This window comes from Gadus macrocephalus, chromosome 8, assembly GCF_031168955.1.
Source record: "Gadus macrocephalus chromosome 8, ASM3116895v1".
In the NCBI taxonomy this organism is placed as follows: domain Eukaryota; kingdom Metazoa; phylum Chordata; class Actinopteri; order Gadiformes; family Gadidae; genus Gadus; species Gadus macrocephalus.
Genome location: NC_082389.1, coordinates 12,057,610 through 12,076,179, shown reverse-complemented (window position 1 = coordinate 12,076,179; position 18,570 = coordinate 12,057,610). Strand labels below are relative to the sequence as shown.

General features: G+C 48.9%; 1 protein-coding gene across 1 annotated transcript in view; it reads left to right on the top strand.

Annotated features, from left to right (window-relative positions):
* Positions 1-18,570, top strand: part of LOC132462926 (mucin-5AC-like) — a 36,777-nt gene that overhangs the window by 15,663 nt on the left and 2,544 nt on the right. Inside the window, exons 7-11 of the mRNA XM_060058705.1 lie at positions 14,457-14,815; positions 15,661-15,831; positions 16,067-16,157; positions 17,769-17,837; positions 18,441-18,564. Of these exons, the coding sequence (XP_059914688.1) occupies positions 14,457-14,815; positions 15,661-15,831; positions 16,067-16,157; positions 17,769-17,837; positions 18,441-18,564 (814 nt within the window). The remainder of the gene's footprint in view (positions 1-14,456; positions 14,816-15,660; positions 15,832-16,066; positions 16,158-17,768; positions 17,838-18,440; positions 18,565-18,570) is intronic.

The following is an 18,570-nucleotide window of genomic DNA, read 5'->3' as shown; positions in this document are numbered from 1 at the left end:
GTTTCTGGCTGATCTTCCAGTGTGATTCTCTCTAATAGGCCTACATGTCCTGAATGACCTGTTCATGCTGATATGTGTTTGCTTGTACTTTATAATGCTGTTGTGTTAAAGGAGCTTTAAACACGCACCATGTCACGTTTTGACGGCAGCCAACGCTTTGTTTTCTCAAAGTGATTAGATGAATTAAATTAACACCCAAACTCATAATCAAAACATCTATGTATCAAATATTTTGAACCAAAGCGATGGCTGTGGTGAAATATTTGCACGATGCAGGTTTAAACCTATTTCAAATGATTGGATATTTTAAACTAACTCCACTGGAATCTGTTAAAGGAGAATCAAGAAATGAAGATAATAACTAGTTTTATGTATCTACAACCTTCTCCACATATTGAACAGAAACATTTTGATTATTTTTGCCCGAAGTTACAGTTTTGCAATGAAATGGATTCTATTATTGTACTAAAAGTCTATTTCCTCCCTTTCCCTCCCTCTCTGCCCACTATTGCCGATGCGGCCATCTTGAACACCAAAGGTAAACCATGTTACTTTCTTTCTCTCATCATGCTTATGCTATTGTGATAGCGGTTTTCCGCGAAGACAGACGTCAACAACAATTTCAGTGGATTGATATAACAATGTCCTTTGCTGCTTCTTCAATGTCAAAAATGTCTCCCGCTTTTTTTGGGATGCCACACGCAATGTTGCACTTCACTGATTGGGAGAATGTGTCTCTGTGCTGAAATTTGAAAATGGACATGAAACATTCAAAGCATCAAGCGTTATGTGTACCCAGTCACGTCATTCATGTGTAGTGGACGTGCAGACCTTCAATGGTATAGATACAATGAAGGTGACTCGTTGTATTTCACTAGCCTGGATGCTAGTGGATGCTACAAATTAGGGTTTTCCTTACAGACAACTTAACGAAGAATCAGAAATGTATCTGCCGAAGTACAAATGTGCAAGAAATCCATCTTGGTGTACGTGTCAGCATTCGTTCAGGGATACAAATCTCGAATAAAAGGGCTAAAAAGATAGATAAATACACAAAATCAATATAAATACAGTTTGTGCAGTAATACTCGCAAGTACAGAATATCTGTTTTCTATTTCATTGGTGTTGTTGAGTGTCCTCTGTCTGGTGACGAGGACTGCTCTGTTCTCGGGCCGTCTCCTTCACTGGTCGCCCTTGTTCAGCCGGTACTGAGTACTGGGTTCTTCTGTGTGGAAGGAGAGGGCCGAATAGGATTGTGATTCAAATGGCGTCTTCAAAGGACGGTGGCGTGGTTCTGCTCTGTGTCCTGCGTCCTCCCCCCGGGGAGCTGGTTTGTCTTCAATGAATGGGATCTGAATGAAAGAATACGGCAATGTGCTTCTCTTTCCTGTGAGTCGGGTAAAGCTAGCTTTCCCTCACTTGCTCTCTCACCGATGGGAGAGAGATAGGAGAGAGATTAGTAGAAAGCATACATTACATAAGAAGAGTGTATACATTATATATATGTGTGAGTGGACAGTACATATCACTCTAGTTCTAGACCGCCCCCTCTCTCTCTCTCTCTCTCTCTCTCTCTCTCTCTCTCTCTCTCTCTCTCTCTCTCTCTCTCTCTCTCTCTCTCTCTCTCTCTCTCTTGCTGAGATGTAATATTGATGCTGGAGTTCTTTAACAGCCTTACATAAGACACAGAGGGAAGAGCAGGGCTTTTTATAGGGCCCTGTCCTTCTCCACCTCCACACCATCATCTCCACCCATGCATCACCCGGGAGGTCAAAGGTCATGGAGAACCCTGCAATGCTGCACAGTCTCCATTCAGCAGGGAGAGAAAAAGTTGGAGAGAGAGAGAGAGAGAGAGGCAGAGAGGCAATTAGAAGTTGAGTGATCTCAATATATTGCGATGGATAGAGTGAGACAGACGGACAGACAGACAGACGGACAGACGGACAGACAGACAGACAGACAGACAGACAGACAGACAGACAGACAGACAGACAGACAGACAGACAGACAGACAGACAGACAGACAGACAGACAGACAATTAGGTCAGTCTTTCAGTACATCCATCGTGGTTCGATTTATAAGACAGAAAATATATAGACAGCTAAGCATTGCATTAAAGCTGTGGCCTGGTTTCACTATTACTTTTTAATCATTGCTACAGTATGCAGAGGAATTGTATGTAGGTCTGTCTGGAGGAGATGGATAGCAGCCATGTTCATTGACGCCATCTAGTGGCAAAATGTATAAAAAAAATGCAAGTTGCTTCGATCTGAGACAACACACACATGACATTGCAGTTCCTAAACTTTTTTTTTCCCATAAAAAGCTTAATGTCTGTGATCTTTATATCTGGAATTTCAGAATGTCAGTTCACCTAGACGTTTGACATTTAGAGAAAATAAAAAAATTGTAGCTACAAAAAGAATGTGAGGTATCCAAACATCACGCTGAACACCACACAAATGTTTTTACTCTCTCCTTCCAAATGAATGTCCTATTAAAAACAGAGAGCCAGGAGTTTATCATTTATTCAACAGCACTTCAAGTGGATCGCTCCCATAGGAATGCTTAATAACTTATGGTGCTGTGGTCGTCTTTACATGGACACCAACAAACAATGGGCCGTGGTCTCCCCTGAAGCAACCAGCCCACCCCCAAACTAGGGACTGTTCATTCAGGCAATATGCCAAAGGAGGGAGTTCTACTGGATATCACCACGGCTGTCATTCGGCTCTTGGTACGAGGCCGAAGCCGTAGATCATCAATGCCGTTCCACAAGCGTCACTGATTAGGTAATAGCAATAAGCAGATTATTATTTGTATGTTTATGTAATCATTTATTTGCCCCCCCCCCCCCCCCCCCACCCCCCCACCACGAATAGTTCCTTAACTGGATTTGGGCTGGACTGCTGCCAAGCCACACATTAACATTTTCCTGCGTACTAGCTTTCCTCTTTGTGATTCTAAGCGGGCCAGCTACTTTGTGTCATGTACTTTTATCTGTATGTTCAGTCAGGACACTGATTTCATCCTAAACCTTGTTGTCTTGGTGCCACAGCAATGAACAGGCTGTATATGAGGGGGATGGGCGATGATGGGATGGCTCCTACCAGTTGCATTAGTGAATGTACCCATTTATGATCATGTATGTGTTTATTCCTTGGTGTCTCCCACACATACTATTTTAGATTAAAACCAATGAAGAAGTCAGTCCTGCAAAGTACCGTAAATATGTTTGCACGCTCGCGAGAGGCTTTTATGCCCGATTAAGCTCCATTAAGTTGACGTCATCGCAAATGCAGTGTGTCCATCTGACCACATGGTGGCTCTGCAGGGCAGTTTCTCCACGTGCCAATACAGTGCACAGCAGACCAGTGAAACTGATCCTCCATGCCCGCTCCGCAGGGCTGTGGCTCTGTGTGCCAATACACACCAGACTGATCCTCCATTTTGGCTCTGCATTGCAGCTTATCACCACATGAACTCTATACCTTTACTAAGAATGCAGTTTAAACCTAAGCCAGCTGCTTGGGTTTGTATTGGTGTGCATGCATGTGAGTGTGTGTGTCTGTTGGGTCTCTTTAGCCATTAATATATCTATATTAGTTTATGTTACACTATGTTATGCTATGTATCACAAGATATTTTGTAATGTTTGCAAACTCCAGAGTAACTTACAAATAGTGTGTTGTGTCTTGTACGAATACATGTTGTTGTCTGATGGTAAGCAGTGGTTGTCTCCTCAGAGTACTGGTTAGACGTGTTGCTGTGACATCACACTGTCGCAGAGACGCCTCCGGTCCTCGCTTTGAATATAGTCTGCACAGTCTTTTTTCGGTCTCTCTCTCTCTCTCTCTCTCTCTCTCTCTCTCTCTCGCTCTCGCTCTCGCTCTCTGTTCCTGACCTACCTTTGACGGCCTGCTCCCTCTATCCGTCTATCTCTATTTAGAGTTATTTTTCACTTCCCGTCTGGGTGTCTCATCACACTTGCCCTCTTCTCTCTCTCTCTCTCTCTCTCTCTCTCTCTCTCTCTCTCTCTCTCTCTCTCTCTCTCTCTCTCTCTCTCTCTCTCTCTCTCTCTCTCTCTCTCTCTCTCTCTCTCTCTGGTCAGGTCTATATATAACTTCCTCTTTACATCTATCTATCTGTCGTCTGTCTACTAACCTATACTCTCCCTCAAACACCCACCATTCCAATCCCTCTCTCCCTGATCTCTTTTCAAGTTTTATTTCCCCCCTGAGTCCGTCTACCTTGCTCTCTCTATTTATCTCACTCTGTTGCTGCTTTCTGTGCTCATTTGTCTGTGTCTCTTGTTCTCTTTAGATATTCCTTCTCTCATCCATCCCTACCCCCCTCTCTTCCAGTCTCTCTCTCTCTCTCTCTCTCTCTCTCTCTCTCTCTCTCTCTCTCTCTCTCTCTCCCTCTATCCGCGTCACTTCTCTTCTTTGCTAGTTAGACTCCCTGCGTCGCTGTGGTAATGAGTGGCTCCCATAATTATAGCCTCCTCCAAAGGCCATGTGTATCTATGTATGTGCATGTATATGTATGTTTGTGTGTGTGCATGCGGTGTGTGTCTGATGTGTATCTGAGTATATGTGTGCGCGTCCATGTGTCTGCGTGATCATGTGTGTGATGTGGTGATGGCTCCTGGTTGTGCTGGGAGGTGGGGGTGTGGGGGGGGGGTAGGAATGGTGGCTGGGGATGGGGGTGGGGTTGCCAAGGCGACATGGGAGGCGGTTACCGTGGTAACAAAGGGACTCTGGGAGCCAGATTGAGGGAAGAGGGAGGATGAGAAAAGGCTGTGGAAGAAGAGGTTGGACTGGGTGTGACAGACACTAAGGTCGGGAGGTAAAAATAGCATCACCCTGACAAGATCCAACTCCCTCCTCCCCCTCTCCCTCCCCCCCTCCTCCCCCTCATCCTCCAACCAACCCTGTTGCCCACCAGCTGCAGCTTCCTCCTCCAGCTCCCTCCCTCCATCCTCCTTCTCTACTTCCCTCCCTCCTTCTCTATATCCCTCTCTCTCTTTCGTCCTTCTCGCTCTCCCTCCTCCCCTCCTTTTTCTCTCTAACCTAATCTTTCCTCCCCCCTCCCCCTCCCCCTTGTACCTTGGTCTCTATCCATCGTCAACAGCTGTTTCAAAAACAACTTGGTGTGCTTGTGCGTGTGTGTGTGTGTGTGTGTGTGTGTGTGGGTGTGGTTGTGTGGGTGTGGGTGTGGATATGTTTGTGTGTGTGGATGTGTGTGAGGATGTGTGTTTGTGTGTGTGTGTGTGTGTGTGTGTGTGTGTGTGTGTGTGTGCGTGCGTATGTGCGTGCGTGTGTGGGTGGGTGTGCGCGTGGGTTTGTGTGGGTGTGTCCGTATGTTGCCTCACAGGTGCAGGAGTGTCTGTGACCTTGGTGTCTTGTGGGTCTGGTGTTCTGGTCTTCACAGCCAGAACACCAGACCCAGACCCACTGTGTTCTGACCACATGTGTTCTAGAACGGCTCTTTGACCGTCTCCAGTTCCGTTCATAACTGTCAGTGGCCAGGCAGGTGGCTGGGACTTTTAAAGAATTGTATGTACATAAATATAAATCAATATAAAATTTTGACTTCCTCTCTACAGACCGGATTATGTGGTCAGATCACCTATTCATATGTTCTGCTCCAGGTTCACTTCCTATATCTTCCCCCTCATCCCTCTCCTCTGCATTAACCTGTCCAAACCAGAAAAATATCTATTTAATTAATGTTTTGCATTGGTATCTGCATCAATCCAGAATAGAGGGCTATCATCTCCCTAATGATTGCATAGCCTGACTGCCTACAGAGGATGAACCATTACCTCATAGATTGCACTATTATTAAAAGTTGTACTGCTATTTACTTTACTTTGTTGGAAGTTCACCATCATGATGCTGCAGGCATTTCAAGGTGACCTACCTGTATTATGTAACATAATGAGTAGACAGCACTAATCTGTTCAACACTTTTTATATTAAAGCCCACCTTCTAACTATACTGGACACAGTGCAAGGTGCACAGCATGTCATGGTAACTCAAATCATCGACTCAGAAATCAGTGAAATATAGAGGTTGTGAGCATGTGTGTGCTGCTGTTTAGTTAAGTGTAGTGTAGTGGGTTTATGTGTGTTTGTCTGTATATGTGTGTGATTGTGTTTGTGTGTGTCTGTGAGTGTTTTATGAAAAATATACAGTGAGATGCCTTTCTCTTGCATCAGTCGGTTGAGAAAAATAGTAATCCTCCGTTAGATACAAAACCAGAGAACCAATCTGAACTCTTTTTAAAGGATACCTTTTCTGCATGCCAAAATTTGATATATTCCTCCATATAAATAACCCATTCATCACAGGAATGGAACATAAAACATAATACATAATATATTATCTAATATATTGCGAGAGGTCTAGACATCTTCAAATAACTATTCAGGGGCGACTAAAAAGTTGATGAAGCCACCAACCCCACCTCTTGTGTAACCTGTCTCTAAGGGGTCCAGCTTGGCTTCATTCATCAGATAAACGGTGGGGAAAGCTTGCATAAGGTTTGCCTTTCTTTGGTCCATCGAGGTCAAAGACACACCGGAAACATCCGCTCGCTCTCCCTCTCTCTATCTGTCTCTGTCTCTGTCTCTCTCTCTATCTCTCACACTCCCTCTCTGTGTCCCTGTATATTGCTCTCTAAGTGTTTGTGTGTGTGTGTGTGTGTGTGTGTGTGTGTGTGTGTGTGTGTGTGTGTGTGTGTGTGTGTGTGTGTGTGTGTGTGTGTGTGTGTGTGTGTGTGTGTGTGAGAGAGAGAGAGAGAGAGAGTACAGTGAATGCATTGTTTATGGAGGATTATGTAATAATGTTCAATCATTATCATTGAAGCAGAACAGGGTACTCTTGTCAATTTAATTTGGGTTGTTGTTTTGTGTGTGTATGTGCCTTTGTGCCTGTAAACGTGTATGTGTGTGTTTGTGTCTGGGAGTGTGTGTGTGTGTGTGTGTGTGTGTGTGTGTGTGTGTGTGTGTGTGTGTGTGTGTGTGTGTGTGTGTGTGTGTGATTCTGCGAGCCTAAGCATGTGTGCGATTGTCTGTGTGTATGTGTGTCTGCAAGCCTATGCATGTGTGTGTGTGTCTGTGAGCCTATGCATGTGTGTGTCTGTGTGTGTGTATGTGTGTCTGCAAGCCTATGCATGTGTGTGTGTGTCTGTGAGCCTATGCATGTGTGTGTCTGTGTGTGCGTGTGTGTGTTTGCGAGCCTCTGCATGTGTGTGTGTTAAGCTGTCCTTTTATGAGATGGAGTCAGCCATAATGGACGATGACAACCCGGGTACCAGTGGGGTCACGTCCACACCGCTTAACAGATGCATGATGGGAGTTTGTTGATTTGTATCATTGTGACACAAATCAACAGGGAAGTGATGAGCTCTCCCTTTGCGAGAGATGAGACAAGAGCGAGATGGGATTCTAGCCTAGCTAGGAGTTACAATGCACCACACAAATGCAACAGGAGGGCGGCTAAGCCTGCTAGCCAACTAGCATAGTGGACAATTTGGTGTCCTTCCCCTACATGTTTTCTGATGGAGTAGAACCAATCTAAATAGTGATGCAGGGAGTCATAGTGATAATGGTTATTCATTAATTCATAATGAATCAAAAACAGGTCACAATCAATTAAAACCAATACAACAACAATCATCTTCCTGTTTAGAGGATGTTGTTTGGTGGCCATCATTGATTTGTGTTAGTGTGTGCACTTGCATGTGTGGGTTTGCGTGCAAGTGTGTGTGTGTGTGTGTGTGTGTGTGTGTGTGTGTGTGTGTGTGTGTGTGTGTGTGTGTGTGTGTGTGTGTGTGTGTGTGTGTGTGTGTGTGTGTTTGTGTTAGTGAGTGTGTGCCTGATTGTGTGTGTGTTTGGACATGCATGTGTTTTGTTGTGCATGTTTTGCCCGAATCTAGCAGCTGAGATTTTTGTCCAGCGAATGAGAGAATATTCAAGGTTGTCATGTGACTGTGATGTCAGAGGGGGAGAGAGAGAGAGAGAGAGAGAGCTACAGCGTGAGAGAGAGAGAGACACACATACAGAGCAAGAGAGAGAGAGAGGGGGATGGATAGAGACAGAGGGAGAGAGAGACACAGAGAGAGAAAGAGAGAGAGAGACCCAGAGAGAGAATGAGAGAGGGAGAGAGAGAAAGGGAGGGAGGGAGAGAGAGTGAGTGAGAAACAGAGCGAGAGAGCGACAGAGGGAGGGAGGGAGCGATGTGCAATTTAGCCCCACAGCTGATCGGTGCTGTGCTCAGAGTGAAGCCGAGAAGACCAGACACACACACTCTGTCTCTCTGTCTCACACGGACACACACACACACACACACACACACACAGACGCACAGACACATACCGCACTGCTCGTGCACATGCACCTCACGCACTCCAACACACGTGCACGCCTCGGAGAACACACGCGCGTCTTTGCGGATACCTCCTCCACGCATCGCCGCCGCGCGTCCGCCGCTGCGCTTCAACCCGCTCGTACCTTGGATACCGATGCCATGCCTGCTCTCCGGGGATGCGCGCTCTGATCCGGACCGCCGGGGAGGGAAAACAACCAGCCAGCTGAGGTGAGGGAGCAGGGAGGCAGCCAGAGGAGTAACACTTCAAACGTTCTCAAGGAACGGAGCAGAGACGGAGACGGAGTCGGAGACACAGGGGGGGGGTAAAGAGCAGGTCGACGAGACCAGAGAAGACAAGGGAAGCTTTGAGGGAAAGAAACGGATCCACAAGTGAGCGCAACTTGAGGCAGAGAGAGAGAGAGACGGGAGAGAGAAGATGTCATTTCTTTCTGGCTCGCACGTCCAGCAGCCAGGCATGGCCAGCCACCATGGCAGCGGCGGCAGCGGCAGCAGCAGCAGCCTGGGCGGGTATCCACCTGCCTCAGCTGGGCATCCGCCTTCCAACCCCAGCGCCGCCGCCACCCGCCCCGCCTCACCCCCCCCCTGCCTCCCAGCCGCCCCCTGCCGGACACCTCCTCCTCCTTCTGCCCCTGCGGCCCCCCCGTCCGCCTGGCACCCTGAGAGCCCCCGCCAGGCCCAGACGGCAGCAGCTGCCGCCCAGCGGAGCTCGCTGGAGGTTAAGGTCGGCCCGGACGCCGTGGTGGGGCCCCAGATAACTCTGACGGGGGGGGAGTGGAGCCCAGGCCCCGGCGGGAAAGAGGGGCCTCCTGGGTCTTCGGGGCCGTGGGGCGCGCCGCGGCCCGGCACGGGCCCCGGGGCGCTGAAGATGGAGGGGGCGGGGCTAGGAGGAGGAGCCGGCGGTGTGGGAGGGTGTCGTGGTGGGGGCTCGGGGGTGGGGTTGGGGGTGGGCGGTGCAGGGCTGTCGCTGGGGAGCGCGGGACAAAGCCCCAGCAGCCCTCGCTCGTTCTCCTCCTCGTCTCCGTTCTCGCCGTCCCCCTCCGGGCCCTCCCCTGACACCTGGCCCGGGACACCCCTCCTACCTTCCCAGGGCCTCCTCCTCGCCGCCGGTCCGCAGAAGCCTCTGGCGTCGGGTCCGTCTCTGGGCCCCCCGGACCAGGACCCCGCCTCCGGACGCCCGTCCCTGGGATCGCCGGGCTTCCAGAACACCGACGGGACGCCGGCCGGACTGGGGGGCCCCGTCCGGACGGAGCCGGCGGGCCGCGAGGCCGAGGGCCCGGCCGCGCCGGGGAGGTGCCGGTCCGGCACGGAGGCCCCGCCCCGGGAGCTCCCCCAGCGCGGAACGGTGCGGCGCGCCATGTCCGACTGCTCCCACCTCGCCGTCCCCAGCATGGTGGCCGAGTCCTACCCGTCGCCCGGCAACGCCAGCGGCTCGCCGGGGTCCCCGGGGTCGGCGGCCACCAGGCCCCACCCCCCCCACGCGGCCGTGCGCCGCTCGTTCACCGTCTCCGACGAGCGTGCGGCCGGCGGCGTCTCCATGGCGATGGCGAGCATGATGCCGTTCCAGCTGACGGCGGGGCCCGCCGCCATGCCCTCGTCCCCGCCCCCCCGGAGGCACGACGGCAGCTGCGAGACCAGCGTGCTACTTCCTGTCCCGCCCTCTGTCGTCCCGCCCGTCAACGGTTTCCATAGCAATTGGCCCAACATGGCGGGTAGGTGTCGAAAGTGGCCCCCAGCGGGGCCCCTCGTTGGATGAGACCTTAGAGGTTTAGTGGGCGTGGAGAGAGCGATGGAAATAGGTGCAATCGTTAAGCTTCAGGAGACATTTCAATTACGCTACAGCGCAATTTGATGTCACGCAATGCAAACGACGACACTCCAAATGTGCCAGCCGCACAATGTTCAATTCAAATGAGGCAGCATAGAGGCATGGATGGGATGGATGCGTTGTAGGAGTGTGACTGTGCACGGAGGCGACATTTGAGGTGTAGAGATGGTGGAGGTCTTGGGTTCCGCCAAGCGCGGGGTTCAGTGTTGAGGGTTTAGATCACTGTGGTGCTGTATCGACCCTCTATTCACGCTCCACGGGAAACCTTGCTGTGACCTTTGTAGGCCGCTAGGGTAGCATTTAGGTCAGTTGATTAGGAATACATCTGACTGTCTGTCTGTCTGTCTGTCTATCTATCTATCTATCTATCTATCTATCTATCTATCTATCTATCTATCTATCTATCTATCTATCTATCTATCTATCTATCTATCTATCTATCTATCTATCTATCTATCTATCTATCTATACAGTATCTGGCTCTATATTTATCTATATATATATCAGTCTCTGTATCCACCTCTCTCTCTCCCCATCTGTCTTGCTGTGTTTCACAGTCTCTGGTTGTGAGGGAGAACAGAAACATTGATCAGAGAGTGGCTGTTTTCAAATATAGACTTGCTATTTCTGGCACGCTGTCTGTGTCGGTGTGTATGTGTGTGTGTGTGTATGTGAGCACACGTGTGTGCATTTGCCTGTGCGTATATGAGTGGGCACATGTGTGTTTTTTGCAGTGACGTGAACCTGTTTTTAAATTTCAATCTGCCCACATGCAGCTAAACGAATACAATAAAAAACTAGCAATTTTATATGGACAGGAAATATACTGGTTATCATAACTGGAATAAATTGAGGTTAAGATCTCCCCACCTATTTCTCTCTCTCGCTCTCGCTCTCTCTCTCGCTCTCGCTCTCGCTCTCGCTCTCGCTCTTGCTCTCTCTCTCGCTCTCGCTCGCTCTCTATCTCTACCAAGTCCCCATAGAGTCATGTAATTCAGTTATGAGCTTGTCCATTGCAAGGTCAACTGAATGGTTCTGATAGGTCAATATCGACCCCTCCACCTATCGATCCATCTGCAGTGTTTGTCACGAGGAAACAAGCTAGGAAGCCACAGATGGCGGTGTCCTTGGGTAATGTAGTGTGTGCACTGTGTGTGTGTGTCGGGGGTGGGGGGGGGGGGGGGGGGGATGGAAGCTGGATGCTAGCAGCATTGTGTTGCAGTGTGCTTCTGCAGATACAGGTCTATATTGTGTCTAAAGCTGGTACAGCTTTTGTGTGTGAGTATGTGCGTGTGGTGTGTGCCCTCATGCATGTGTGAGTGTGCGGACATGCATGTTTGTGTGTGTTTTCTTGTGGTGTGTGCGCACATGCATTTGTGAGTGTGCGTACATGTGTGCAAGCATGTGAGCATGTGTGTCTGTGTCCGTGTGCGTGTCTGTGTCCGTGTGTGTGTGTGTGTGTGTGTGTGTGTGTGTGTGTGTGTGTGTGTGAATGTGTGTGTGTGTTTGTGTGTGCATGCGTGTGTGCATGAGGCTATGTGCTTGTGAGTCTGCGTTCATCCGTGTGTGTGTGTGTGTGGCGTGTGTGTGCGTGTGTGTGTGTGTGTGTGTGTGTGTGTGTGTGTGTGTGTGTGTGTGTGTGTGTGTGTGTGTGTGTGTGTGTGTGTGTGTGTGTGTGTGTGTGTGTGTGTGTGTGTGTGTGTGTGAGAGAGCCAGTAGTTCTCGTCTGGATGACTCATGGTTCTGCTGATAGTGGCTGGAGGAATTCTGATATGAGCACCAGCATGACGGATCAACACATCTGTCTGGCTTGGGCTGCAGCCGTACATGTTCTATCAATATATTACCAGGTCCCGTAGCCGGTACTAATATTATATAAGTACTACTTTCAATATATCACCAGTAGTCTGTACTATTAGTATATAGGTCATACATGTACTATCAATGTATAAGCAGTAGTCTGTACTAGTATTATGTAATTCATACATGTTATATTCATATATTTGCGGTAGTCTGTACTATTAGTATATAGTTCATACATGTTCTATAAATATATTAGTCTCAGAAGTCTCTAATAGTAGTATATTAGTCGTACATGTTCTATCAATATATTAGCAGTATCAGTTATATTAATATACTACCAGTAGTACCATAATAATCACCATGATAATCACATAATGTGCCTTTCATTTTTATAATAGTAATAGAAATAAAAGCGATAATGCTATGTAGTTCATTTAATAATGGCTGTATATGTATCCCATCGTATTTCTATTTTTATTAAACATAGATTTGATCTGATTCTTTCGTCCCATCTGTTTTATATAATGATATATTCATTATTTACTTCTCTTTCTATGTTTGGTTCTACTTTGGGATCCATATACCTTCACATAACATCCCACCCCTAATGACACAGTGACGTGGGTGTTGGTGCTGTGTCCTGTGCGGGGGCACAGAGGAAGCGTAGTCGATGTAACCAAGGGCACAGGGGCCACACGGGGGCCATCCAGGGGCCTACTGAGTCCCTGAGCCACCTTGGGGAGTTCCAACATCCTCCCAACATCACAACCCCTGTGTACGTGGCGCACACAATTAGCACCAGCCACCACCAGCCAAACCCCAGTGAGATACACAAGTGGTTGGGGGGGATTCTCCTCACTCACCGGCCCAAAAAAAAACATGGTCGTCTATTGAGTGGTTGGTCTTGTTTCGTATCTTACGTCAGAGTGTGCTTCCCCTCGTCATTCCACAACGCTGGGCCGGTATAGTGTCCATGGTCCAGGTCTCCTCTGGCGCTGCTCGCTGTCAACAGAGAGCAGCGCCAGGGTTGACCCATGGTCGCGAGCTCTGTTTCGCAGTCTTAATGTTGGAGCTGCTGGGATGTCCCCATTTAGGGAGGTGAGGTTTGTCTTTGGGGGCTGGAGGGAGGTGTTCTACATGTGTAATCGTCCCTACCCGGAGAGGGCTTTCTGCAAGTCTCGGCTTACAAATGTTGAGGCGTTCTTCTGTTGTTGAGGTGTACAGTGGTTCCATGTGGGCTTATCAGGAAGCAAATGACTTTCTGGCCCCATTTGAACATTCACCAGCCATTTTGACCCTTTGCACCCTGCCTGTATGCAATCACACATCCATTGGTGAACCGGTAGGTGGGGCAGCCGCAGGAGAGCAGTAGTGGTTAAGGTCGTGGGTTCGACCACCAATGTCTGCAGTGCTACCTTTAAGCATCCCCAACCCCCCCTACCTTCTTCTTACTTCTTACTGTGTGTCTGAAAGCCACCGGTCGCTGTGGCTAAAAGCGTCTGCTCTAAATGACTGAACAGCGAATAGAAAATCCGAAACATTTGAGGTCACTCTAATGCAGTACTCAGAAAGGAAACGAGTGCTTGTTCCACTCTGTCTGCAGTGCTTGTTGTTGTTGTTCTAGTCTAAACCCTGTGTGTCCTACATTTTCATATCCTCATCCCCCCCAGTCTGCCTAACCCTCATCTCTCCTCGCCCTCCCACCTCGGCCTCCCATCTGCCCACGTGACCTCACGTCCCTGCCAGTCTCACCCATGCCCACACTCCTAGCTCACTAGCCCCTGGGTATCCAACCAACAACCCTCCCTGACCGCCAGCTCACCCTTTTAGTGCTGTGTCGCTCAGCCTGTGCCTGGCTGTTTGGGCATGAGTGTGTAGCTCTGGGAAAGTTTTTTTTCCTGCCTGGGTCAGATGGAAAGTCTTGCAGCACAGATAGCACTGGGAAGTCATAAATAGGTCATAAATAGTGTTCAAAAAATATTTATGGTTCCCTTTTCGGGTCTGACTTTAAATGAGTGAGGCGATGAAATATGTGATGATGTTGTTTGTGTGTGTGTATGTGTGTGTTTGTATGTCGGGGTGTGTGAGTAGGTATGTGTGTGTGTGTGTGTGTGTGTGTGTGTGTGTGTGTGTGTGTGTGTGTGTGTGTGTGTGTGTGTGTGTGTGTGTGTGTGTGTGTGTGTGTGTGTGTGTGTGTGCGCGCGTGTGTGTGCGTTTGTGTGTTGTGTGTGTAAAGGTGTGTGTGCGTGTGGGAGAAGGAAAGTAAATTGAAGAAAATAACTTAATAAAAAATAGCAATACATCAGTCTCGCAGGTTGAGCTGGGCGTACGTGACGTGACGCAGGTGGTGGCTCATGCACATGATGCATCATGGGAGATTCTCATGGGGCCTGACCATTAAACCTCCCCTTGGGCTTCTCTCCCTCCAGGGAAACCAGACAACAAGGACAAGCAGGAGAAGGTTGACGACAAGAAGGAGAAGGAGAAGGAGGTGCAGAAACAGGAGCTCCAGGACAAGGGCCTGAAGTCGGAGAAGATCCTGAAGGAGGAGGAGGCGGTGAAGGCAGAGAAGTCGCTCCTGGACAGGAACGAGAAGATGGGCGAGAAGATGGGCGAGAAGATGGGCGAGAAGAAGGACAAGCCGGAGAAGACCAACAAAGATGAGAAGGAGGAGGAGAAGAAGAAGGGAGAGGAGAAGAAGGTGGAAAAAGAGGAGAAGGGGGGGAAGGCCGTGGCCAAGTCTCCCACCGCTGCTAAGGGTCTGCCCAGCCCCAATGGGAAGAACAAGGTAAAGGACGAGAGAGATTTGCATGCACACGCACACACACACTCATGCACTCACACAGCACACACACACACACACACACGTGCACACTCTTGGATCAAGAGAGGCTAATACACACAGGCAGGCAGGTAGGCACAGACACACACACACACACACACACACACACACACACACACACACACACACACACACACACACACACACACACACACACACACACAGAGACACACACACACAAAGGCAAACACACGCACAGGCAGACACGTGTATTCAGAGGAATTAGGTGAAGTTGATTTCAGAGAAAATCAAGACAGACAAGGACATAATTCACCTCCATCCACACAATGCTTCTGCTGAGAAAGAGAGAGAGAGAGATGTCAATTTTTATTTGTAGATAGACTGCAATACTTGAAAATCTTTTCAAGAATCATAATCTCCACGATGCAACATTTGAAATGCTGCTATCAAGATAATTTTATAATTTACCCACGATGCAACATTGGAACCGCTGCTATCAAGATAATTTTATGATTTACCACCCATTAGTATAATTTTTTGTGTGATATATTACGTTGATCTTGGGATGTGTTGCTGGCTCCAATCTTCATGATGCCACTCTCATCTATTCCATTGTTCTTTTTCTCTCGTTTTCTCTTCCATCCTTTCCTTTTTCTTCCCTCCTCTTCCCTCTTCTCTTTTTGAAACTCTCTCTCTCTCTCTCTCTCTCTCTCTCTCTCTCTCTCTCTCTCTCTCTCTCTCTCTCTCTCTCTCTCTCTCTCTCTCTCTCTCTCTCTCTCTCTCTCTCTCCGTCCTGTGCCATCGCATGCTTAACATGACACCATCACCAGCCTGACGCGGGGTTGGCCAAACCAAACGCAACCAAATCCCGCCCATCCACACTTTCGACCAATGGTGAGGCCAGCTCGGCCAAGCGCCCCTCCCCCACCACCGCCTCGGCCAATAAAAAAAGCCCCGGTACCAAGGCGACCACTCCTACTGCGGCCAAGAAGGCTGCCAAGGTGAGTCACACATGAATACCAAACACAGAAATAATGACAGATGAAGCCAACAGTCATCAGAGGCAGCAGCTCACAGTGGCCGTTAGAGGTTTGTACGTGGTCCAACCTTGTACTTGGAAGGACACAAAACACACTCAGACACACACACTCACTCACACACACTCACACACACACTCACACACACACACCACTGACACGCCGATGCTGCCTCCTCTCGTTTCGTGTTGTGCCACAGACTCCAGACAACAGCACAGCCGAGAAACGCCCAGCTGTGCCAAAGGCCACGCCCACTCCCCGTGCGAGCGTCAATAAGCCCGCCTCCCCAGGTAAGATACAAACGGTACACTTTGTATGTTCATGAGTTTGGGTTATATTGGGTTACACATGGTTGTGTTGTTAGGCTTGGCTCGCTTTGTTTAATTTAAGCGTGACTTATTTGAGCCTGTCTCAACTCATCTTATCTTAGATTGGTTAAGGTTTGCATGCCTTGGGTTCTCTTAGGCAAGGTTGGTAATCACTCCCGCCAGTGCTCTTATGCAAGGCACTGTCCGACCTAGCGTTGGTCCATGGCTGCTACCTGCTGCTCCTAAAAATAGAATGGGGCGATTACAACTGGGAGCATGAAAACCAACGCTTACTTCAAAGACATTAGCTGTGGCTAATAGTGGCTAATTTGAGATATAACCCATTAGCTAGACTCAGAGCCAGATCAGGCATAGAAATGATTTAACAGCGTCGGCCCTGAGCAGCAGAACAGGTCGTTAGCCTCGAGGTTCCACTGGGACTGTGTGTTGTGAAGCCTCTTATTGGGTTATTTTCCCCACATATGGTGACGAATCTCGCACCTCGTCTCCGAGCCCCAGAGCTGCATGACTCAGCCTCACCCCTGTGTTGGCCGAACAGCAGTTTTACTTTCACTTTGTTCACGCATCATTTCATTACGCTAGCAGCCAGGGTGAATCACTCGACTGCTCTTTCTGCTGTATATTTATATATATATATCTACGCACACTCATTTTGGATATTTACGCCTTAGCACTCACAAAGAATTATTCGTATTCTTTTTTTATGGTTTTTTTATAGTATATTTTGTAGGTGTATACATACTTCTCTTCATCTGCTATGATGCTGTTGCCTTCAAATTGTACTCCGGGTGGTTTAAAACTGTTAGTTTTTTTTCAGAGAATACAAATATGTAGTGCGTGTTTGTTTCCCAGCTAATCTAAATTCAAATTAAGCAGTCGGTCTCTGTTGACTTCAAAGAAAGGAAGGTCAGTGTATTGGTTAAAAAAAATACAAGTGAGAGAATCGTACGCTGCCAGCATTTACCTGCAGAGCTCCAACGTGCACATCCACCAACGTGCACACGGCTAACGTGCACATCCACCAACGTTCACACCCCAATTGGCACATCCACCAAAGTGCACACCCCCAACGTGCAGATGCGCCAACGTGCACACTCCCAACGTGCAAATCCAACACATGCACCCAACGTGCACACCCCCAACGTGCACATCCAACACATACGCCTAACGTGCACAGCCGTGCGCCTCACAGCTCCTAAAGTGGTTATGAGTCACAGCCGACCTCCAGGGGACCCCAGAGTTATGAGTGAGACACTCCCCATAACTTTCGGCCCACAAACTATATCGCTATATCAATATTTCTATTACCGCCATCGGCTATTTTTAGCCGCTGTAATAACTGAATTTCTCCCTGGGGGGGCGGAGGGGTTGGGGGGGGTTCCATTTAGCCGTTGTTATTTAAGCTTCCTCCGATCGAAGCAGAAGGAACACAGGACTATGGATCTTTTTCTCCATTTGGACCCCGGTCTGACATCAGACCTCTTCACACACAACAGGGAGGGGGAGGGGAGACATTGACGTAGCTCGCGTTCCTGCGTAATACCGAACTGTTGTCTCTGCTCCACCTAACAGGTAACAAGGTGGACAAGCCTGAGGGCAAAGCCGCAGACACCAAGAAAGCTGCCACCCCTAAGACCACAGGTAGCTTCTCTCTCTCTCTCTCTCTCTCTCTCTCTCTCTCTCTCTCTCTCTCTCTCTCTCTCTCTCTCTCTCTCTCTCTCTCTCTCTCTCTCTCTCTCTCTCTCTCTCTCTCTCTCTCCCTCTCCCTCTCCCTCTCTCTCTCCACACAGCGTGATGTGCCGGCTGACAGCCGTTCTATTTGTAGAGTCCAGTATAAGTGTGACATTTATGCTATTTACAGAGCTATTCTGTTCTGTAGCATTTTAGAACATAATTGAGATGTGTGATGCGTGCAATGTTCCAATCAGAATGAAGGATTCAAATGTTAACCTTGCCAACTGTTTCTCTCTCTCTCTCTCTCTCTCTCTCTCTCTCTCTCTCTCTCTCTCTCTCTCTCTCTCTCTCTGTCTGTCTGTCTGTCTGTCTGTCTGTCTGTCTGTCTGTCTGTCTGTCTGTCTGTCTGTCTGTCTGTCTGTCTGTCTGTCTGTCTGTCTGTCTGTCTGTCTGTCTGTCTGTCTGTCTGTCTGTCTGTCTGTCTGTCTCTCTCTGTCTCTGTCTGTCTCTGTCTGTCTGTCTGTCTGTCTGTCTGTCTGTCTGTCTGTCTGTCTCTCTCTCTGTGTCCAGCTCCCCGTCCCCGCCCCCGTCCAGCCCCGGGCCCCTCCCCCTCCCCGACTCAGGGCGCTGCCGCCGCCTCCAACGGCGAGCTGTCCCACCGCCGCCGGACCCTGACCAAGCCCCCCGTGCCCAAGCAGAC